The following is a 20,712-nucleotide window of genomic DNA, read 5'->3' as shown; positions in this document are numbered from 1 at the left end:
CTCAGATAAGAGGAACCACCACGCCGGACCCACTTCCTGTTGGGAACATGGATGGTGAGTCTGTTGCTGAAGGGGGTCCAGAAAGAGAGGAGCAAATCCAACCATTGTTCTGTGCCTGAGCCCCAACTCCACGCAGCCCTGCATCCAGCCGTGCCAGGTTTCCAGCTCTTCTCAGAGAGGGAACTCTCCATCTGGGGCTGAAGGAATTGTGTGGGCAAACTCTGGGACTGTTAAAAATACCTAGTCTGTATGAGCTTCCCACTTACATATAAACTCCATGAAGGCAGGTCTTGAGTTTCAGTCTTGTAGCCTCAGAATCTAGATCATAGCTGGCATTCAACTATTTGATTGACTAAGTATTTTTACTTTAAAACAGCTTTATTGAGGTATAAGTGACATACAACTGCACGTATTTAAAGTGTACAATTTTGGTATGTTTTGACATACATATGCAACTGTGAAACCATCACCAATCAAAAAGCAATGAACACATGCGTCACCCCTAAAAGTTTCCCTGCCTTTTTGCAATTTCTCCCCATCCCTAGGCAACCACTAATCTATTTCCTATCCTAATGTAGATTCCTTTATGTTTTTTAGAATTCTGTATCTAGGGAATCTTATAATATTTCATCATTCATTTATTCATTTTGGTCTGGCTTCTTTCACTCAGCAAAATTATTTTGAGATCCATCCATATTGTTGCAAATGGTTCATTCCCTGCTATTGCTAAATAGTAATTGCATTGTATGGATATACCACAGTTTGTTGATCTGAATGTTGAGAGACATTTGGGTGGCTTCCAGTTCTTCCTCCATGAAAAAGAAAGCTGCTACGAACATTTGTACACAAGTTTTTTCATGGACATATACTTTCATTTCTTTTGGGTAAATATATAGAAGTGAAATGTCTGGATCATATGGTAGATGTAAATTTAACTTTTAAAGAAACTGCCAAATCATTTTTCAAAATGGCTGTAACACTGATTTTCAAATATTAAGCCACACTTGCATTCCTGAGATAAAACACGTTTGGTCAGTCTGTGTTTTTCTTTTTATATATTGTTAAATTCAATGTGCTAAAATTTCATCTAGACATTGTGCGTATATCTTAATAAGAGATATTAATCCGGTGTTTTCTTATAATTTTTGAGGAGGCGGGGGAGATCAGGCTTTGCTATCACCATAATACTTAGAATGAGGTGGGAAGTAGTCCCTTCTCTCCAATTTTTTGAAAGAATTTGTAAAATTGGTATTATTTCTTCCCTAAATATTTGGTAGAATTCCCCTGTGAAGCTATTTTGGCCTGAAGTTTTCTTTGTGGAAATGTTTTTTAACTACAAATCCATTTTTTTAAATAGAGATAGGGATATTCAGATTATCTGCTTCTTAAAAATTTTTTTGAGGGCCACCTGGGTGGCTCAGTCGGTTGAGCATCCGACTTCGGCTCAGGTCATGATCTCACAGCTCGTGAGTTCGAGCCCCGCGTTGGGCTCTGTGCTGAGAGCTCAGAGCCTGGAGCCTGTTTTGGATTCTGTGTCTCCCTCTCTCTCTCTGCCCCTAACCCACTCACATTCTGTCCCTGTCTCTCTCAAAAATAAGTAAACATTAAAAAAAAATTAAAAAAAATTGTTTTGAGCTATAATTCACATACCATAAAATCCACCATTAAAAAATGTACCATCCAGTGGTTTTTAGTGGGTTGGCAAGGTTGTGCACCCATCATTACTAACTAGTTCCAGAAAACTTTCATCATCTCAACATAAAACCTCATTCCTGATGGAAGTCACACTCTATTTTTCCCCAACTCCCAGCCCCTGACACCACTAATTTACTTTCTGTCTTTGCGAATTTGTCTAATTTGTATAGCTCACCAGAATGGAATCATACAACAGGTGGCCTTTTGTGACTGGCTCCTTTGACTTAGCATAATGGCTTCTAGATTCATCCATGTGGTAGCACAGTGCATATCAGCACTTCATTGTTTCATGACCCAAAGAGCCAAAACCATCTTAAAAAAGAACAATGTTGGAAGACCCACCTCCTGATTCCAAAACTTACTACAAAACTTCAGTAATCATGGGGCACCTGGGTGGCTCAGTCAGTTAAGCATCTGACTTCGGCTAAGGTCGTGATCTTGCGGTTTGTGAGTTCGAGCCCCGCATTGGGCTCTGTGCTAACAGCCTGGAGCCTGAAGCCTGCTTTGGATTCTGTCTCCTTCTCTCTCTGCCCCTCCCCCACTTGTACTCTGTCTCTGTCTCTGTCTCTCAAAAATAAATAAATGTAAAAAAAGAAATTAAAAAAAAAACCTTCAATAATCAGGATAGTGTTGTACTGACATAAGGAGAAACATGAATGAAGCTGGACCTCTCTCTCACACCATCTACAGCAATGAATTCAAAATGGATCAAACACCAAATGTAAGAGCTAAAACTATAAACTTTCACAACTCATAGGTGCACATCTTCATGAGCATGGATCAGACCCCAACTGTGAAAACAACAAAATAAAACATAAACTGGATATCATCAAAATTAAAAAAAAAATTGTGCTTCAAAGGATACCACCAAAAAAGCAACAGATAACTCACAGAATAACAGAATTTTTTTTGCAAGTTATTTATATGATAAGGGACTTATATCTAGAATATATAAAGAACTTTTACAGTTCTATAATAACCCAAATAACCCAAATAAAAATGGGTAAAGGATCTGAACGGTTTCCCAAAGAAGATCTACAAATGGCCAATAAGCACACGAAAAGATGCTCAACATCATTAGCCACCAGGGAAATGGAAATCAAACCACAATGATGCACCATTTCATACCCACTAGGATGGCCAGGATAAAAACAAACAAACAAAACAGAAAATGAGAAGCGTTACTGAGGATCTGGAGAAACTGAATGCTCATTGCTGGTAAGAATGTGAAATGGTGCCACCAGTTTGGAAAACATTCTGGTAGTTCCTCACACAGGACCATATGACTTAGTAATTCCACTCCTACGACGATATCCAAGAGAGATGGAAAGGCACGGAGAGATGGAAACAAAAGCTTGTACGTGATCGTTCACAGCAGCGTTATTCACGATAGCTGAAAAGTAGAAACAATCCAAATGTCCATCAGCCGAGAACAGATAAACACAATGTGTGTATCCACACGAAGGGATGCCATTTGGCAATAAAAAGAAATGAAGCAGTGATACCTGCTGTCACAGGAATGAAGCTTGAAAACATACTAAAAAGATGCCAGCCACAAAGGACCACCTATCACATGATTCTATTTATATGAAATGCCCAGAATAGGCAAGTCCATAAAGAAAAAAAAGGTAGATTTCTTGGTTGCCCAGGATTGGGGAAGGGAGGGATAGAGGCTCTAGGGGGTGATGACTCAGGGGCTGGGGTTTTTGGGGGGGTAATGAAGACATTTTAAAATTGATTCTCGTGATGGATGTACAACTCCATGAATATACTAAAAGCCAGTGAAATGTACATTAAATTTTTTTTTTAATGTTTTATCATTTATCCTTTGAGAGAAAGACAGTACATGAGCAGGAGAGGGGAAGAGAGAGGGAGACACAGAATCCGAAGCAGGCTGCAGGCTCTGAGCTGTCAGCACAGAGCCTGACGCGGGGCCCAAATCCACGAATGGCGAGATCATGACCTGAGCTGAAGTCGGATGCTTAACCAACTGAGCCACCCAGGCACCCTGTGAAATGTACATTTTAAACGGGTGAACTGTGTGGTATGTTGATTAAGTCTTGATTAAGTTGTTTTGAAAAAAAGAGTTTAAAGGCCAATATAAACCACTGTTCCGCTGAAAGGGTGCCCCAGCTGGTAGCCTCTTCCCAAGCAGATGCATGCTGGAGCAATGAGGCAGGCCTGGGGGCGCAGTTAGTTTCCAGTGGGGAGAGATGGAAGGAGAGGGTGGTGAAGGCATGTGGCCAGGGCAGCAGGTGGACATGGGAAGATGGGAGCCTGTGGGGAGCCCACAGGGAGAAGGAAGGGCCCAGGACACAGGGATGGCAATTTCCTGTCCAGGCCCCACCTTTGCTCATGGCAGGCCCCAGGGAACGTCATAAAACTGCTCTGTTCTCCAACTCTCTTCGTGGAGAAAGCAGAGGCAGGTGTTCCCCACTGCATGACTCTTCTGTCTTCTCATCACAGAAAGCACCCAGAAGTCCTTGAGTTCTGGAGCCGAGTCCAGGTGTATCAGCTGCTACCCAGGTCCCTGGGGGCAGCTCTGGTCCAGGCTCTGCTTCTTATTAGCAGTGGGTCTTTGATGAGCCCCAGCGGTCCCCTAGTCCTCATCTGTCAAGTGAGGAGAATAATTAACTTGACCTGCCTCCCTCAGGGGTTGGTATGAGCATCCAGAATTATCACTGCTGGGAAAGAGCTCCTAGGGTGCATTGCTGTGAATTCCGGGAAAAATTTCAGGGTGAATACGAGGATATTGATCTCACAGCTACAGGAGCCATGGGCTGTTCATGCTCTCTCGTTAGCATTTGCAAACTGGTTGGGGTCAGGGTTGAGGGCAGCTGGTGACCACAGAGCATCGCTAAACAAAGGGCCTACAGAGAACCACTAGGGAAATAGGAAACAGGAAAAATTCATCCCCAAGAAGATGAGTCCTGCCTTGCACAGCTGCTTCATTGAGCTCACTGCCAGGAGGACACGTGGCTTCTGCAGATGGTGGTGGCTCTGCATAGAAGCTAGCGCAATACAATGTTCATGACCATACCCTGGAGTCTCCCACACCCTGGAAACCTGCTGTCCGGGTCATCCGGGGACACAGGAGAGGCCAGCATGGTGCAGCACGCAGAACAAGGAATGGTCCCTCCTCTCCTGCTGCCTCAGACAATGAGGGGATCTCGTCAGGTGTGCGATGGACAGTAGAGGCAAACAGGACATCATGAAAGAGGAGAAGAAGCAAGAATAAGCGTTGGGGCAGCGGTGGGACAGAAGAAGCTCGTCTCTTCCCAAAACAGCTGTGCCAGGATGGGCCTCTGCTCTGCATGTCTGGATGTGGAGTTGCTGGCAGACATCTAAGTGAGCGGGGGGAAGGGTGGAGGGGTAGGCATGACAGGTGCTCATTCCCGGGATCCATTCTGAAGGGCCATCACTGATGTCTATATTGATCGGTTGGTCCCCACGCTTACCAGTCGTTAAATATTTTGAATATTTTGAATAGTGTATAACCTCGGTACTAGAATCAGTCTTTGGTTAAGTTGCCAAAGTGCCAACATTTAGTGGTCTGGTCTCCCAGGTTAAACACCCTCCTCCAAGTGCAGTGCTTCCTAATCAATCCATTCTGACAATTCATTCAACTGACTTGTTCCCACTTTTCTTCACTCCTTCAACTTGTATCTTAGATGAGAGACTAAAACATGGTCAACTGCTTCAATAAAATTTACCACTGGGGCACCCGGTGGCTCAGTTGGTTAAGTGTCCGACTCCTGATTTGGCTCAGGTCATGATCTTGTGGTTTTGTGAGTTCGAGCCCTGAATCGGGCTCTGCACATTGACTGCGCCGAGCCAGCTTGGGATTCTCCCTCTCTCTGCCCCTCCTCCGCTTGTGCTCTCTCTGTCTCTCTCCAAATAAGTAAATAAACTTAAAAAAAAAAAAAAATTTACTGTTAGTGGTAGAATTTCAGGTATCTGAGAACACAGGAACTCCCTCATGATTAATAATCATAGTAAAAAAGAACTAATATTTACTGAGTGCTTCCCAGACGCCTGACAGAGTGCTAAGCATTTCACACACAGCCCTGTGGGGCAGGGGACAGAGCCAGTCCGAGGTGGGTTAAGTAACTTGCTCTGGGTCACACGGTACCAGCAAGGAAGGTCATCCTGCTTCTTCGGGGCCCGGCACTCCCAGAGGCGCCTGTTCCATGGTCCACACGGAGGAAGGGCTGGCATCTGGGTGACGAGGTAAGACACATGTGACACACTGGACACCGGAGAACGGAACCCACAGAGGGTCAGCGGGCACATCCTCCTGGGTCAGATGCCCATGTGCCTGACCCTTCTCTCTCAGGAATGGAATAATTTCTACTCTTCGTGTAATAAACATGTTCTTGGTAAACGGACTCTGGCAACCAATTTCCCCAACCTCCCACCTAAACAGTTAACGGTGCTAAAACCATGCACATTCATGTTGTGTGTTTTGGGGGAGCTAAAGAAAAATATATAGAAGGAGAAAGAAATCCCCTTCTTTTTACTTGTCTTGTCTAACCATTGTTAACGTTTTGGAGTTTTTACTTCTAGCCTATTTTTGTATGTCATTCTTTTCTCTGTGTTTTAAACCGTTATGGTCACCATCTATACAATTCTGTGTCTTGCTTTTTAAACCTAATCATTATTACATAAACATTTTCTATGCTATTCTAAACTTCAAAAACACCATTGAAAATAGTTGTATCATGTTCTAGTTAGTGGATAAGCCATAGTTTACTTAACCATGCCCTAACCTCCAACGTGGTTTTAAGTTTAGATGTTCACGTATGAGTTTCTCTCTAAGTGAATTGGTGGTGTTTGCCCACATCTGATTTTTGTGCAGCTAAGAATTGAAGTGTCACAGCTGGTCACGGAGCTTGCATTAGGCTTTTTTACTTTAGGAGGAGTTTAAAATTGTACTGAGGTGAAGGGAGAGGCTTCTGGGACGCCGGTGTGGCTCAGTCGGTTAAGCATCCAACTTTGGCTCAGGTCATGATCTCACGGTTCGTGAGTTCGAGCCTCGAGTCGGGCTCTGTGCTGACAGCTCAGAGCCTGGAGCCTGCTTCGGGTTCTGTGTCTCCCTCTCTCTTTGCCCCTCCCCTGCTCATGCTCTCTCTCTCTGTGTCTCAAAAATAAATACACTTTAAAAAAAAATAAAAAAGAAAAAAAGAAATGAGAGGTTTCTGTAGACAATGTCCCTGAATCTCAACAAGGGACTTAGCTAAATCTCTTAGGACATTGTTGTGGACAATGAAGAAACAGATCAGATAACTATGCAATTATGTAAATTCACAACTGGTTGGACAGCTATGTCCAAAGAATGCTCCCCTGGAGGGAGGAGGTGGCTAGTAGCCAGGAGTCTAAGTGTCTCACCTAATCTCTCTAACACATTTTAAAATCACTGATATGGGTGAAGTCCTAGAAGACTTCTGGGTTTATAAATTTACAAATTTATAAATTTAATTTAAAATTTATAAATCTAATTTAAAACTAAATTAAAACTTATTTAATTTTTTAAATTAAACTTATTTAATTTAAAACTAAATTTAAAACCAAATTTAAAACTAAATTAAATTTATAAATTTATAAATTATGAAGTTGTAAGGGATAAACTGATGTGATAAAACAAAGATCCAAAAAGATCTCATCAGGTTGGAATATCTGCCTAAAGCCAACAAGATGAAATCTATCAGGGATAAGGGTAAAGTCTTATATTTGGGTGACAAAAATCAACTATATATAAATGTAGAGAATACCGAGCTTAACTGAAGTCAGTTGGCTACAAGCTCAGTATGAGACAATAGTTGACACAGCTGCCCCCAAAAAACCCCACCGGCAGCACGGACAGTAAGTCATTTATGGAGCAGAGATGTCACACTCTCAGGGACTCGTCTGGCTAAATCACAAAGTATCTGTTCTGAAAGACACATTTTAAGAACGTGTATGACAAGTAGGAGGAGGTCAATGAAAAGATAAGGTAGTGTGAGCTCTGGCAACATTATCATCTAAACAGCCACAAGGCAGTGTAGCCCAGTGGGTACAGCATGGCCTCTGAAGCCAGGGGCTGGGCTTTGACACCCAACTCTGTCATTTACTAGCTGGTGACCTTGGACAAGTTACTCTCTGTGCTTCGATGTCTTCATCTATAAAATGGGGACAACAGCAGCACCTATCATCATCATCATCACTATTATTACCATTATTATTATTAGGCTGGTACAAGGACTAAATAGGATAACACCTGTCGAGCACTTAGAACAGTTGCCTGGATATGATGATCTGAAAACAAAGGGCTTCTAGGCTGCAGAGATTTAAAGGGGCAGGATGGATGACCTTTTCAAATATTTGAAAGCTGCACTGAGGAAGAGAAATCATGCTTCATTCTGAGAGGCTCTTGAAGGCCATACTCGATTCAGTGGAAAGGGAGGGACTTGGCTTCTTCATTAGTCAATAAGCATTTAATGTGCATGTATTTGGGGTCAGATACTATGCTAGGCGCTAGGAATACGGAGATGAATGAGATACATATTCTTTCCTAAGGGCCCAGATGGGGAAGAGCCAAATGAATAGAGAATCACAACAGGATGGGAATAACTGCTTTAGGCCTCTGGAGGGAGGTGTGATTAACTGTCCCCTGGGGAGCTGGGCAAAGCTTTGACGACGTGGGGCTGTTGAGCTGAGTCTGCAGGGATAGTAGGAGTTCGTGTGGGAGCAGAGGGAACAGTGTGTGGGACCAGAGCTGTCACCGAGTATGGGATTATCCAGTGAATGGTGACAAGTCGGTGATGTTACAGCACAGAGTGGGTGGGGTGGCAGGAGCTAGAGATAAGGCTCAAAGAAGTGTAATACTGATGGAGAAGGTCCGCCAAGAAAGATGGGATAATCCTAGCAGTCCTCCCCCTGAGCCTATTCTATATTGCTGTCTTCTCAACAGGCAACCAACAAAGGCTGATTTAAGAAATGACACTTAAGGGCACTTGGGCGGCACAGTCAGTTGTGTCCGACTTTGGCTCAGGTCATAATCTCACAGTTTGTGGGTTTGAGCCCCGCATCTGTGCTGACAGCTCAGAGCCTGGAGCCTGCTTTGGATTCTGTGTCTCCCTCTCTCTCTGCCCATCTCCCCTCACTCATACTCTGTCTCTCTGTCGCTCAAAAATAAATAAGCATTAAACAAATTTTTTTAATTAAAAAAAATTAACATTTAAAAAATAAAAAAAAACCACACTACACTTAGAAGAAAATCAAAAAGGATTTGACTCAATTTTCCAATCATTCTTCTGCAGTATAAAGACAGGAATAAGACAGTATCATGTCCGAGATATTTACACTCTGGGAGTACCCAAGTGGAGGGACAAGAACAAGGCCTGGGGCAGCTGGGACCCTCCCCACCAGGCTGAAGATACCGTGTGAAAGGGAGTCCCTTACTGGCACATCCACTCAGGTATAAAGGGAAGGAGGAGCACATTATTCAACACTTAGCCCCCAGGCTTTCTGCTCGATTCCATTGAATAACGTTCATTGAGCTAAGGATGTAGAGATAAGTAAGTCATCAACAGCTCCTTCAAGGTGTGCTTACGATCTTGCATTAAAGGATAATCAGTCACACAGAGCATTACATCATTAAATGTGAGGGCTGTCTGCTTCTGGCCACGAAGGCGTGACTGGTGCTGGATTTGCCCTCCTATCATAAGCAATGATAAAACCGGACACACATAAATAGTAGATGTTTTCAGGCACTGGACAATGGGCTGAGCAGGATCCCTGAGAGAAGGGAAGAAACACATAAGGTGAACTTCATAGCTGCCCTGGCCCTCTGTCTGAGTAGATTTCCTAACCACAGCACAAGGAGGGAGGGTGAAGCGGATGTGGTTGTCCTCGTGACCTGGGGAGGGAGAAACTGGAGTCTGGGGCTGCTGAAGCATCTAGAGCTGGCAGGGAACTGGAGAGGAAGGAGCTTCAATAGGGTGGGAGCCCCAGAAGGTTGTTGGTGGTGGTGGTGGGGGTGGTCCTGCATGGACCTCTGGCTGATGGCTGTGCTGCACCTACCCAGGGCGAGACTCTGGCATGGGCTAGCAGAGAGCAGCTACTGTGGGACCTAGAACAAACCAAGGACAGTAGAGGTTATAGAGACACTGGATCCATAGGAGTTCTAGTCTAGCCAGAGGGGAACACCAGGCATTCCAGTGAGACAAATAGAAAGGCCAGGCCCCGGGAATAAGGACCGTGCTCTGGAATAAGGGTTATTCTATTCCTGCCCTATCAAACTCTCAAAGCCTAAAACCAAGCCTTAACAAAACTAAGGAGAAGCATCAGTAAATTAACTGCCTGCCAGAACAAAACCAAAAATCAGTGTTGAACTCATTAAAAGGAAGACAATATAATTCAGGATCCCTTTCAGAGTACCAATTGCACTGTCCACGAATAAGCAAAAATTACCAGAAATGGGGTGAAGAATGAAAATGTGACCCAAATTCAGGAGAAAAAAGGAGTCAATACAAAACAACCCTGAAATGTCCCAGGTTTGGAATTAGCAAAGACTTTAAAGCAGCTATTATAAATATTTCATGGATTTAAAGGAAAATATGATCTCAATGGATGAAGATGGGGAATCCCAGCACATAAATGGAAACTATAACAAAAGGAGCCAAATGGAAATTCTAGAATGGAAAAGCACATTATCTAAAATGAAAAATTTACCAAATGAGCTTAATTACAAATTAGAGATGGTAGAAGAAAGGGTCAGTGAAGTTAAAGACAGAACCAGAGAACTTACGCATTTTTTAAAAAAGGACAGAAAAGGGGAGCCTGGGTGGCTCAGTCGGTTGAGCATCCAAGCCTTGATTTCAGCTCAGGTCATGATCTCACGGTTTGTGGGATTGGACCCTGCATGGGGCTCTGCGCTAACAGTGCGGAGCCTGCTTGGGATTCTCTCTCTCTTCCCGTCTCTCTCTCTCTCTCTGCCCCTCCCCCGCTCAGGCTCACTCTCTCTTTCTCAAAATAAATAAGTAATTTTTTTTTTAAATGAAAGCAAAATAAAGACACTTTCTAGATAAGGAATTTGTCACCAGCAAGCCTGTGCTACATGAAATACTAGCCCCTCTCCAGCATCACTGGAAGGAAGCAGACTTCAGCTGTGAGGTGAGCACCAAGTGAGGCAGTAGGCTGCTGTGGAAAATAAGGAGGCAGCTACTGATCCCTTTACACTTTTTTTTTTTTAAGTTTATTCATTTATTTTGAGAGAGAGAGGCAGAGTGCAAGCAGAGGAAGGGCAGAGAGAGAGGGAGAGGAAGAGAATCCCAAGCAGGCTCCAACCACGCTGTCAGCACAAAGCCAGATGCGGGGCTCGAACCCACAGACCGCGAGATCATGACCTGAGCTGAAATCGAGTCAGATGCTTAACCAACTGAGCCACCCAGGGTCCCCTGTTCCTTTGCACGTTTAATCAACAGCTCAGCCCAGTGAGAGACAGACCTACAGGCACATGAGACAGAGTGAGCTCTGAGATGGCAGTGAGCATGGCCGGTATGCACCCGTGCGGCTAGGCCAGCGGTAGAACAATGAAATACCTGTAAGCTGGTTGGGAGACAGGCACTGCTCCAGGCCCCTGATTCCCTCACTCATCACTTTGGCTTCACTCCCAGATACTCCTAGATCTCGCTATGATCTGGCAATAAAGGGTCAATTCCTGGCAAGCAGGGCACCTCCGGGACCCTGCCTTAGGCCTCTGGCCGGCTTCCTTTCCAATTAGTGGTGCCTGGGCCACGCCAGTTGTTAAAGATTTTTAATACCGCCCCTGGAGCTAAGTGGCGTTGCTTCCCAGGAAAGGAGGTCTGGGTATGAGGCTCTGGGAGTGGGCAGAGAGGACCCCAGGAGGCCCAGGGACGAGTGAAGACCAGCAAGTAGGGGTGGGGGGCTCAGTGGGCAGGGGAAGGGAGGCACTGAAAGCCAACAAAATTAGCTTTCCAAGTTGGCCTGAGTGTTCAGGGACACTTGACTCTCTAGTACAACCTCTGTTCTAATCCCCGAGGTCATGTTTTTCCCTGTTAAAAAGGGATATTTCATAGCCTTTTAAATAAATCTTTTCAGCTCCACTGATTTGGAATAACATGCTTAGCAGCTTAAGAACTTCTAGCTGGGCCTTCAGCAAGTTGTCCTCCGACAAGCCCATGTTCTCATGAAATGCTGGCCGCCCAGTATGGCCGGGCCTCTCCGGTGCCGGCACTGTGGACCCTAGGTCTATTGTGGGGTCCCGGGCAAGCCCTTCCTCACTCCCTACACGCAGGACCCGCGCCTTATTCCCTACAGCTGCAATGGGGACATCATCCAAAATCTAAGCCCAGAGAACAAGTGGACACTTTCTTGATCGGCAGCAAAGACCCTATTTTAGGCACAGAAATGAGCATTCCTCCTCTGAGTTTCAGTTTCAAGGGAATCATGCTTTACGGGGGCTTTCTGTGTGTTCTGCCCAGGCAGACGGGAAGGTTATATTGGCCTAGATAGACAAGAAGCCATCAAAGGAAAGCAGTGGCCAGGAGGTGGGGTTGATCAGCATGATTAAACCAGCATAAACACAGCCGACCGAAGCTTGGTGCAAAGCCTTTGCAAGCTGGCCGTGTGTGTTTGACATCACGCACCCTTCTGCCTCCTTTGGGACCTTGAACCACAAACCTAAACAAACTACGGTAATCTGCTGAGCCTTCAATCACTCAGTCTCACTGAATTGTGAAACCAGTATCTGTTGTTGAATAACATCGAGGGAAGTAGCTTACACCAGAATGAAAAGGGCACGTTTTCTAAAATCATTGCCCATATCACCTAACTACTGTGTAAATCACACCTAAATAGAACCAACACTCCTTTTGGTGTTGATCCGTGGTTCGTGTAGCTTTCTACCGAATGTGAGGGACGCTGGGCAGGTGGGCAGTTTCCAGGGTACTGTGGAGGCCGTAAAAATCGTCCTGCCTAAAACAATCTTCAAAATTCCCTGTCACGGTGCCTGATATCCTCACCATTAACAACCCCATTTACTTAAAGTATCTGCTTCAAATACAACCCCATCATCTAGGAGTTCTTAGCCTTCTTCCTAAGGGCTAAAGTTTGAGAATATGGCTGCGGGAACCAGCAAACTCATCAGGACCATCAGCTTTCTGTCCACAGCCAAGCCATTCCGTGTCTTCAGATCAGTGGTTCTTGAGAGTTAAACCGGCACCAGAATCACCTGAAGGCTTGTTAAAACACAGCTTGCAGGGCCCCACCCCGAGTTTCTGATTCCGTAGCTCTGAGATGGAACCAGAGACTTTGTATCGTTGACAAGCCCCCGGGTGAGGTCGATGCTCCGGTCCGGCACCCGCTTTGAGAATCCGTCGCTGTGCTATCAATTTGTAAGGCATCTCCACGAGATACGTAGGCAGTGTGAACACATTCTGATAGGGAATGGGGTATTAGGACAGAGGGCTCTGACGCAGAAAGGGGCCGGGGCCCAAAGGCAGGCCAGCCTAACAGAAAACTCAAGACTTTCCTGAGTGATCCGCCTAGACACAGGAGCCACTGGCTGTCAAAATTCTGATGAGCCTCTTACTCTTGCTTTCTTTCCTGGGTATTTTCTGCCTACTGCCCCCCGAAAGGCAAGTCTGCTGGCCGTGCCCCGGCAACCCCAGCAAGGGGTGGCTCCTTTCCCTAGCCACGGGTGGCCCCTCCAGGACAAACCTGTGTTCACACAGCTCGTCTGGCTGTCCGCATGCTGCAGGCTCCCGGGGGCTCCAGACACTTCTTGGAATTTACACAGGATTCAGTGAAGTCTTAAACAACATTTGTTTTCCTCTTTGGAGATCATCTACTTCCTAATAGGATAAATTCAAAGTTAAACATGCTCTGACCCTTCAGCAGCCTCTTCTCGTTACGAACAACAAGGAACTTCTCAGCAGGCTGGCTGAGGAGGTGGGCAGAAAGGGATTCATAACAGGAGCAGAGGCTGGGAAGCCACCTTTCAGGTAGGGTCTCATGACTCCCCCTTCGGTCAGGTCAGGAGTTGGTTCCATATTTCAGTGCAGGGGAAACCAAGACCCGAGTGTCTGCGTGGTGTTATCATGGCATCTACTGGGCATATAGTTCTGTTAGTGATTTAGCTCTTCGTACATATGAAAGCACTCTGATATCTTCCACTTTCATTTGACTCTAAGAAGAATCCTATGAAACAAGCAGAAAGGGAATGACCCTATTTGACAGAGAGGACAACAGAGAAGAGGCACAGAAAAGCCAGCGGGCGTGGAGTTGAAGTGTGTGCATTGGCCACTCATTGTGAGGTCTTGAGTGGGTCTCCTCCCCTTCCGAGGCCTCGGCTTTGTCAACTGTGAAATGAAGGGGACGGACGAGGTGACGGCAAGGTCTTCGTACACATCTCATACTCAGGAATGAGCTGCACAGTGAAAGATTTGCCTGACGTCACACACATCAGTGAGGTGAGTAACAGTGACACAGGAGACACGTGCTCCCCGTGCCATCGAGAAAGCCATTAGAGCACCCCCACTGTCACCTGCTGTCATCTCCGTGACAGTGTGGACTAACTGGGAACTCCAGCTGTCCTCTGGACCTGGCAAAGACTGAGACCCCCTAAGGGAGGAGGGGTAGGGGAGACCCAGCATGCTCCCTGACTGTGCCTTAAGCCCCAATGCTGCCAGCTGATCACTGGAGAGGAGAAGGCCATCTGGGTTGGCATCTCCTTTACCAGACAAACTCAGCGGACACTTACCCCATGGCAGGCCCTGCGCTAGATGAGGGGGTGTGGAAGTGAAGGAGACTCACTGTCCACCCAGGAAGAAGTCACAGTGAGGAGAGTGAGACCAGGTGCTGCACACTGCTGGGTGGGTTATGCTTACCCAAGGGGCCCGAGTCCAGCTGCCAGTCAGATCACAATGCCTGCCCCTGGCCCTGGGCTGAATCAGCCTGCAAAAAGGGTGCCCTTTTATAACCCACACAAAGGCACTGGCTGTGGCCAAATGAGCACACTCTTCTTCAAGGTGAGTGCAGGATGCACACTACTTCAGGAGGGGTCCAGATACACACGTCTGACCCCAACCAATCCTCTGGCTGGAAGAATTACGTGTTCTCTTTCTGAGAGTCAAACACTCTAACCACATGGAATCAATGAACCCAACTAGCTTCCTATCTGGAATGTGCTGGTAAATGCCTATTCTCCCATCTGTTTGAGACAGTCAACAAGATCAACAGGGCCATGTCTCAGGAGCAGCGATCGGACTCCCTGGGGAAAACAAGATGAACGCAACGTGCCCTCAAGAACCAAGGGGCTCTCAGCCAAGGGGAGCACAGAAGAGGCAAACACAATGACCCACAAGACAGAGCAGAGAATGCTAGATGCTAGAAGGTCCAGGTAATGGGATGGGGGAGAACTGACATGGGAGTTCACAGGAGGGAAAGATGAATTCCCACCGAGGACCAGCAAGCCTTCATGAAGGAGATGGTGTGTGGAAAGGCCATGCATTGAGATGCATGAGAAGGCCCACGTTCTAGAGCCCCTCCTGTCAGTCAGCCAAATAATCTCAAGACAGCCGTTGCTCTCCATTTAAAAATGGACCCTTTGCCCTAAGTGCCTCACAGCACTTTGAGGATTAAATGAGAACTGATTGAAATGCATATTAAGTAAATAAAAGCACCAAATATAAAGTTTTTGTCATCACCCGAAGAAGAATAAGGAGGAGACTAAAAGCCGACAGTGTATGAGGGAGAAGGGGTGAGGGGGACACCGGCCAAACGCAGGGCTCACAACTGGCTCCAATGATTTTTTTTAACCACCCGCAGCTAATTTTATTCAAGAGACTCTAAGGAGAATAAGTCAGAACACCTAAATTTCTTCGGCATCAGGAAAATGAAAAGTCCCAGCCAGAGCGGTGTCTGCCCATCCCTGGGGGACAGGAGCACAGTCACTTAGAGCTGGTGGCTGGTGAACGTGGGCCTGGGCCCGGTGTGCTCAGCAAACACTCACTGCACAAATGGATGGGCTCCTTACTGCTTTCCAAGGGACTTTACATCCATGCTGTATTTTGATCTGTAACCACAAGCCAGTGGGGCAGAAGGCATATATTATCATCCCGTCAACAACAGGGGAACCAGGGCTCCCAGAGGAAAAGGGACTGTCCGTGTCCGTAGACAGCAGGTGTCAGAAGGGAGCCTGGACCCCTGCCTCCCTGCTTCCTCACACGCCGCACCTAACAAGTGTTACTACAGCAGATCTTCACCCCCACAAATCACCTTCCCTGACGTTAGCAAAGGTCTTCTGCGTGCTGTTCAGAGCATGTTCCCTGGAATACATCACTTAATCAGACCCTTTCATCTAGGAAGGTCCTAGCTTTGCTCCCAAAGGTACTGGTTTATTCCAATTCTGAAAGTGGTTTTGCGCATCCCAGAAACAAGTGTCATGGATTCTATGGGCCTTTTACCAAATAAGAATTGATTTAGGTTAAAACCTTCAGTTTGATTGTTTGGAGTCATTGCTTCTTAGAAGCAAGTGAAGGTACAAACAGCAAAGGGCATGAGGAAGGGCTTTGTTTCATTTTGTTTTTAACCATGGATATTCTTGCCTACAAAGTCAGCTATCAGTTTTGACAGATGGCCTGGCCACCGGAAGGGGGACAGGGGGCAAGTTCGTGGTTAAGGTGACAATGAGGAACTAGAACCAGCTGGGCTGATTCGGGATCTGAAATCTGGGCTGGAGCCCAAGTTCCAGAGGGTGAGGGTGGGACAGGGAGCCCTGCCCTCCCCCCCCCCCCCGACACCCTCTCACCGCACCTGCAGGACAGGTCAGTGCCTTTCTGGGAGTCTGTGACCTTCTGGCTGCCAGCAAATAAGGTGGCAAGGGAAAGCAGAGGAATGAGGCTTCAGGGAGAAAGCTGAAGCAGGTTCCAGGTCAGAGCTACCCTCCCCTTTCGTGACCCACCTCAGCCCCTTGGCTAATAACAGTTTATGGCACACCTACATCCTAGGGAGTGTTTTCATTCTAATAAAAATTCATGGTTCAAGGCTTCTGGCAGAAGGCTGGTAATCACACCCACCCCACAGCTCTGTTGAGGGATGTCTTGTGACATGTATTCAGCAGCTCCCCTAAAGCGGCAGGAACCAGGGGTAGGGGGAACACAACTTCAAAGGACTCCCAGCTCCTGAAGGAAGCAGTGGATTAGTTAAGAAGAGGCCCGGGGCCTTGAGAATGAGTGTCGATATCTCCATCAGTGTGGCTGGGTCAGCTATGTCTCTGCGGCTGGTGGAGACGTGGGGTCTCAGGACCGTCTAGACACCTGTAGCTTCAGTATGGCCCCGAGGGGCCAGGGCATCATGGGACCTAGGAGAGCTGAGCCATTAGCTAGACAGTGTATACTGAGGATTTGTTTATCGGGTAAACTGTTCGTGCCCTCTGTCCACGGAGGGAGAGAATGGGACACAGAGTGCGAAGAGGAAGCAAGCTGAACTGGAGCACGAGGCTGCTATGGTGAGGGGCCTCAGTGGGAGTCCTGAGCGGACAGGAGGGAGAGGTGGTATTAGGTGGATGGCAGGGATAAGAGGATGCTAGAGGCAAATTCACCAACCACACAGTTTTGAAGCCATAGAGTGTAGAGCTGGAAGAAATCGGAGAGATCTAGTCCAACCCTATCTTGTGCAGCTAGGAATTCTTGGTCACGGCCATGGGGCAGAGCCAAGACTGAGAACCAGGCCACCAGCCCCAGCCCCTGCTTGGCCAGCAACTGCCGTTCAGGCCAGTGATCTTTCTGGCACCCTCCAACCCCTCCCAGGTACGGACTCTAGTCCCCTGATTCCAGCGGAGCTAGGAATACCCTTCTGAACAGCTGTGAGCACTCTGGAGGATTCTGTGGACCACCCATTTCTGCCATTCCAGCCAGACATACCTTGTGTGAATAATGCTGGTCAACGATCCTCGCCAACCCGAAATCCCCGATCTTGAGCACGAGGTCCTCCGTGCTAATGAAGATGTTGGCGGGCTTCAGGTCCCTGTGCAGCACGTTGGCAGAGTGGATGTACTTGAGCCCTCGGAGCAGCTGGTACATGAACAGCTTCGCGTGTTCCTCTGTCAGCGTGCCCTGCTCCAACAGGCGTGCCAGGTCGGTCTCCATGTACTCCTGGACAATGTAGGCCACGCTGAACTTGAACAGCTCGCCCTGCAGGTCAGTGCCCTTGGGCCCCAGCACCTCGTACACCTTCACGATGTTGTCATGGTCCAGGCGCCGGATGATCTTGATCTCCCGGAGCGCATGCTTCATGCTGCGGGAGTCACTCAGGGTGATCTTCTTCACAGCCACCTTCCGGCAGGCCCTGCTGTCCACAGCTGACAGCACCAGCCCATTGACACCAAAACCCAGGGGTTGGAAGTCAACGAAGCGCCCACCAAGGTCATACCCATAGACACTGGCGATGCAGTCGCCCTTCTCGGCCATTGTTGGCTCAGTGGTCAGGGTCTGCCCGCGTGGTGAAGGGGCGGTCAAAATCGGCCAAGTCCCGGGTAGCGGCTTCCCCAGCACACCTCATTCTGTCAAGTCCCAAAGCTGAGGGATGCCTCTCCTCGTGCTGATGTCGCTGCCACCGGCTCCCTGGAGACAAGAGTGGCATATGTGCATGCTTGCTGAGCTATAGAAGGAGAAGGCTCAGAGGGTTTTCTTAACTTGCACTGGGAGGGCTGTCTGCCAACTCGTCTGTACCCTGAACTCTCCTCGAAGCTTAGAATGGCTCATGCTTTTTTAAAACGTAGCATCTTGGAAAGAAAAACCAGTCTCATCATCTATGTGGATGTAAAGTTTTCTACCATAACGGACCTCAAGGTAAAAAATGCAGAAACGCTCCCCTTTAAATCTTTTGTTGAAAGAGGTTCCTTCTGGCTGAAATGTAGAGCTGTTAGTGAGCTGTGTTCCTTTACGATGGTCCAAAGCTCAGTTTTGTCACAGCCTCCGGCAGCTTGGTAACTATTGTGTCCTGAGCAGTATGAAGGGATCCCGGCAATGGATTCTGGAGGCTTCTAGGGGTTTCTTTTACCTCCGCCAGCTCCCTTTTCTACCAGCTCCTCCTAGGTTTCATAGCCCAAATCAGGCTGGTGAGCACTGGTGAAGAAAGCCGGAGGAACCCAACCACCTTTCTTGAGCTCTACACCAAGTTACACCTCAAGTCCCAAATCCGAGGGGCACTCAGCTGCCACGCCAGGATCCTCCAGAGGCTTCCGAGGGGGCAGCATCCTCTGTCACCCCCTCATCCACGCCACCGTGAACAAGACTCTGTTCTGCTGGACTCAGAGAGGCTGCAGGAATGCGGCATCTTTCAGACCATGTCTCCTTTCCTGTCAAAGAAATAGCGTTGGGTAAATTTCCACACTCCAGCTTCCAACACCTTCCCACTTGCGTGTCCTTTGTTAACCAGCCCAAGTGTTATTTGATCTGTCCAGCCAGCTGAAACACTGCTTGCTCAGGGGATTCCAGGCTTTGCACTGCCCAGCCAGCCCTCCTGCTGTGGGCAGCGCTCCCCTGGAAGAGAGAGAAGATGGATTGATTTGATAAGATCATCAAATGGTGCACCTTTTGTGTAAATGCCTGCTCCCCAAAGGTTAACACACACCAATTGTGGGTGGGAATGATCCACTCTGACTTTGGAGAAATTAATTTGCTATGCTCTCCAAACACATACATCAGCACTTGCTGGGAGTGATGATCATAAAAAGTAACTAACTGGAGACAAAAAATAAAGGATTGATAATTTTTTTTTTTTGTACTTGGACCCCTTTTCTTCCTTCTTTTGCAAATGTCTTTGAATATTTTGAGGGAATTTGCCACATGCTGATGTTTAATTACATGTGTATCTCTTGCTTTCCACAGAGGTGGCAAAAGCACACATACCAAGTAACAAGGAAATTTTATTGCCACCCTAAAAAAGGGATTCTCTGCCCAGCAAGGCAGGGCACAGACTTCTTAGCATGACACCAGGACTGGCATGGTGAACTGTATTCTCTTTGATGGTGGGGACCTAGCTCTTCAAAGCAATGGCTCAAATCCTATCATGACTGCCCCCTGGTGGCTGCTGACTCAAATTACAGGCATAGAGCCTACATGCAGCCTAACTGCAAGACAATGTAAATTCAGACCTCTGGAGTAAAGGCAATGTTATGGCTTCTGAGGGACTGGCAGCTTTTATAAGTTTATTAAGTCCATGGACAGTCAGAGAACTGACACTGTACCCTGCACAAAGGAGTGAATCTAGTTCTTACCATACTATAGGGCCCCCTGTAGAGATGCTTTCATATCTGAACTTTGCACAACTCTGCAAATGCTAAATGAAACAAAACAACAGTAAACTCAATGTCTGAAATTAAGGGGGACAATAAGGGGACACAGATGACCTGAAATAGTAAACCATCAGATCCCCTCTAAAGACTTCTAATGAAAGAGATTTGCCAAGGGCCTGGAACACAGTGATTGCTCAAGAGAGGTCAGCTATTGATGACTTTGTTAAAAATTTCCTTGCATTTGAATAAGAGGCACCTAGTATTCTAATGTTTTGACAAAATCTTCAGCAATCCTACTCTGGATGTTTTTATTGGTCCCAGCAGCAAAATAACCACAGTCTTACACAGAATTTCAGACTGGGAAGTGATCATAGCAAACAAGTCCAGTGGTCCTTAACTGGGGATGGTACTGCCCTCCTTGGTTCATCTGACCAGGAGTCATTACTGGCCTTTAATGCTCAGGGCCAGAACCCTAACCACCTTGCCAAGCAGCTCCATCAGTGAATAACTGACACCCACCCCCAGGTGCCAGCACCTCCACTGAGAGATAATGATTCTGGCCCAAGTCCTCACTTTGCAGATGAGGGCACCAAGGCTCAGAGAATAGCAGCTCAATGTTTCTGGCGTAGACAGGCAAAACACATTTGATGAACTGAGAAATGAATACCATTCACTCTGAGCATCCCTCGCCAATTAGAGACAGTGCTGGGACCAGC

At 46.9% G+C, this 20,712-nt stretch overlaps 1 protein-coding gene across 2 annotated transcripts in view; it reads right to left on the bottom strand.

Moving 5' to 3' along the window:
* MAPK4 (mitogen-activated protein kinase 4) overlaps positions 1 to 20,712 on the bottom strand; it is a 152,189-nt gene that overhangs the window by 34,390 nt on the left and 97,087 nt on the right. The window contains exon 2 of one of the 2 annotated variants that reach the window (XM_043558845.1): positions 17,622 to 19,241. In XM_043558845.1, the coding sequence (XP_043414780.1) occupies positions 17,622 to 18,167 (546 nt within the window). In that variant the 5' untranslated portion in view covers positions 18,168 to 19,241. The remainder of the gene's footprint in view (positions 1 to 17,621; positions 19,242 to 20,712) is intronic. The other variant, XM_043558847.1, reaches the window with a different exon arrangement.

This window comes from Prionailurus bengalensis, chromosome D3 (genome assembly GCF_016509475.1).
Source record: "Prionailurus bengalensis isolate Pbe53 chromosome D3, Fcat_Pben_1.1_paternal_pri, whole genome shotgun sequence".
Taxonomy (NCBI): domain Eukaryota; kingdom Metazoa; phylum Chordata; class Mammalia; order Carnivora; family Felidae; genus Prionailurus; species Prionailurus bengalensis.
The sequence above is the reverse complement of the archived record's forward strand: the minus strand, read 5'-3'. Positions and strand labels throughout refer to the sequence as shown.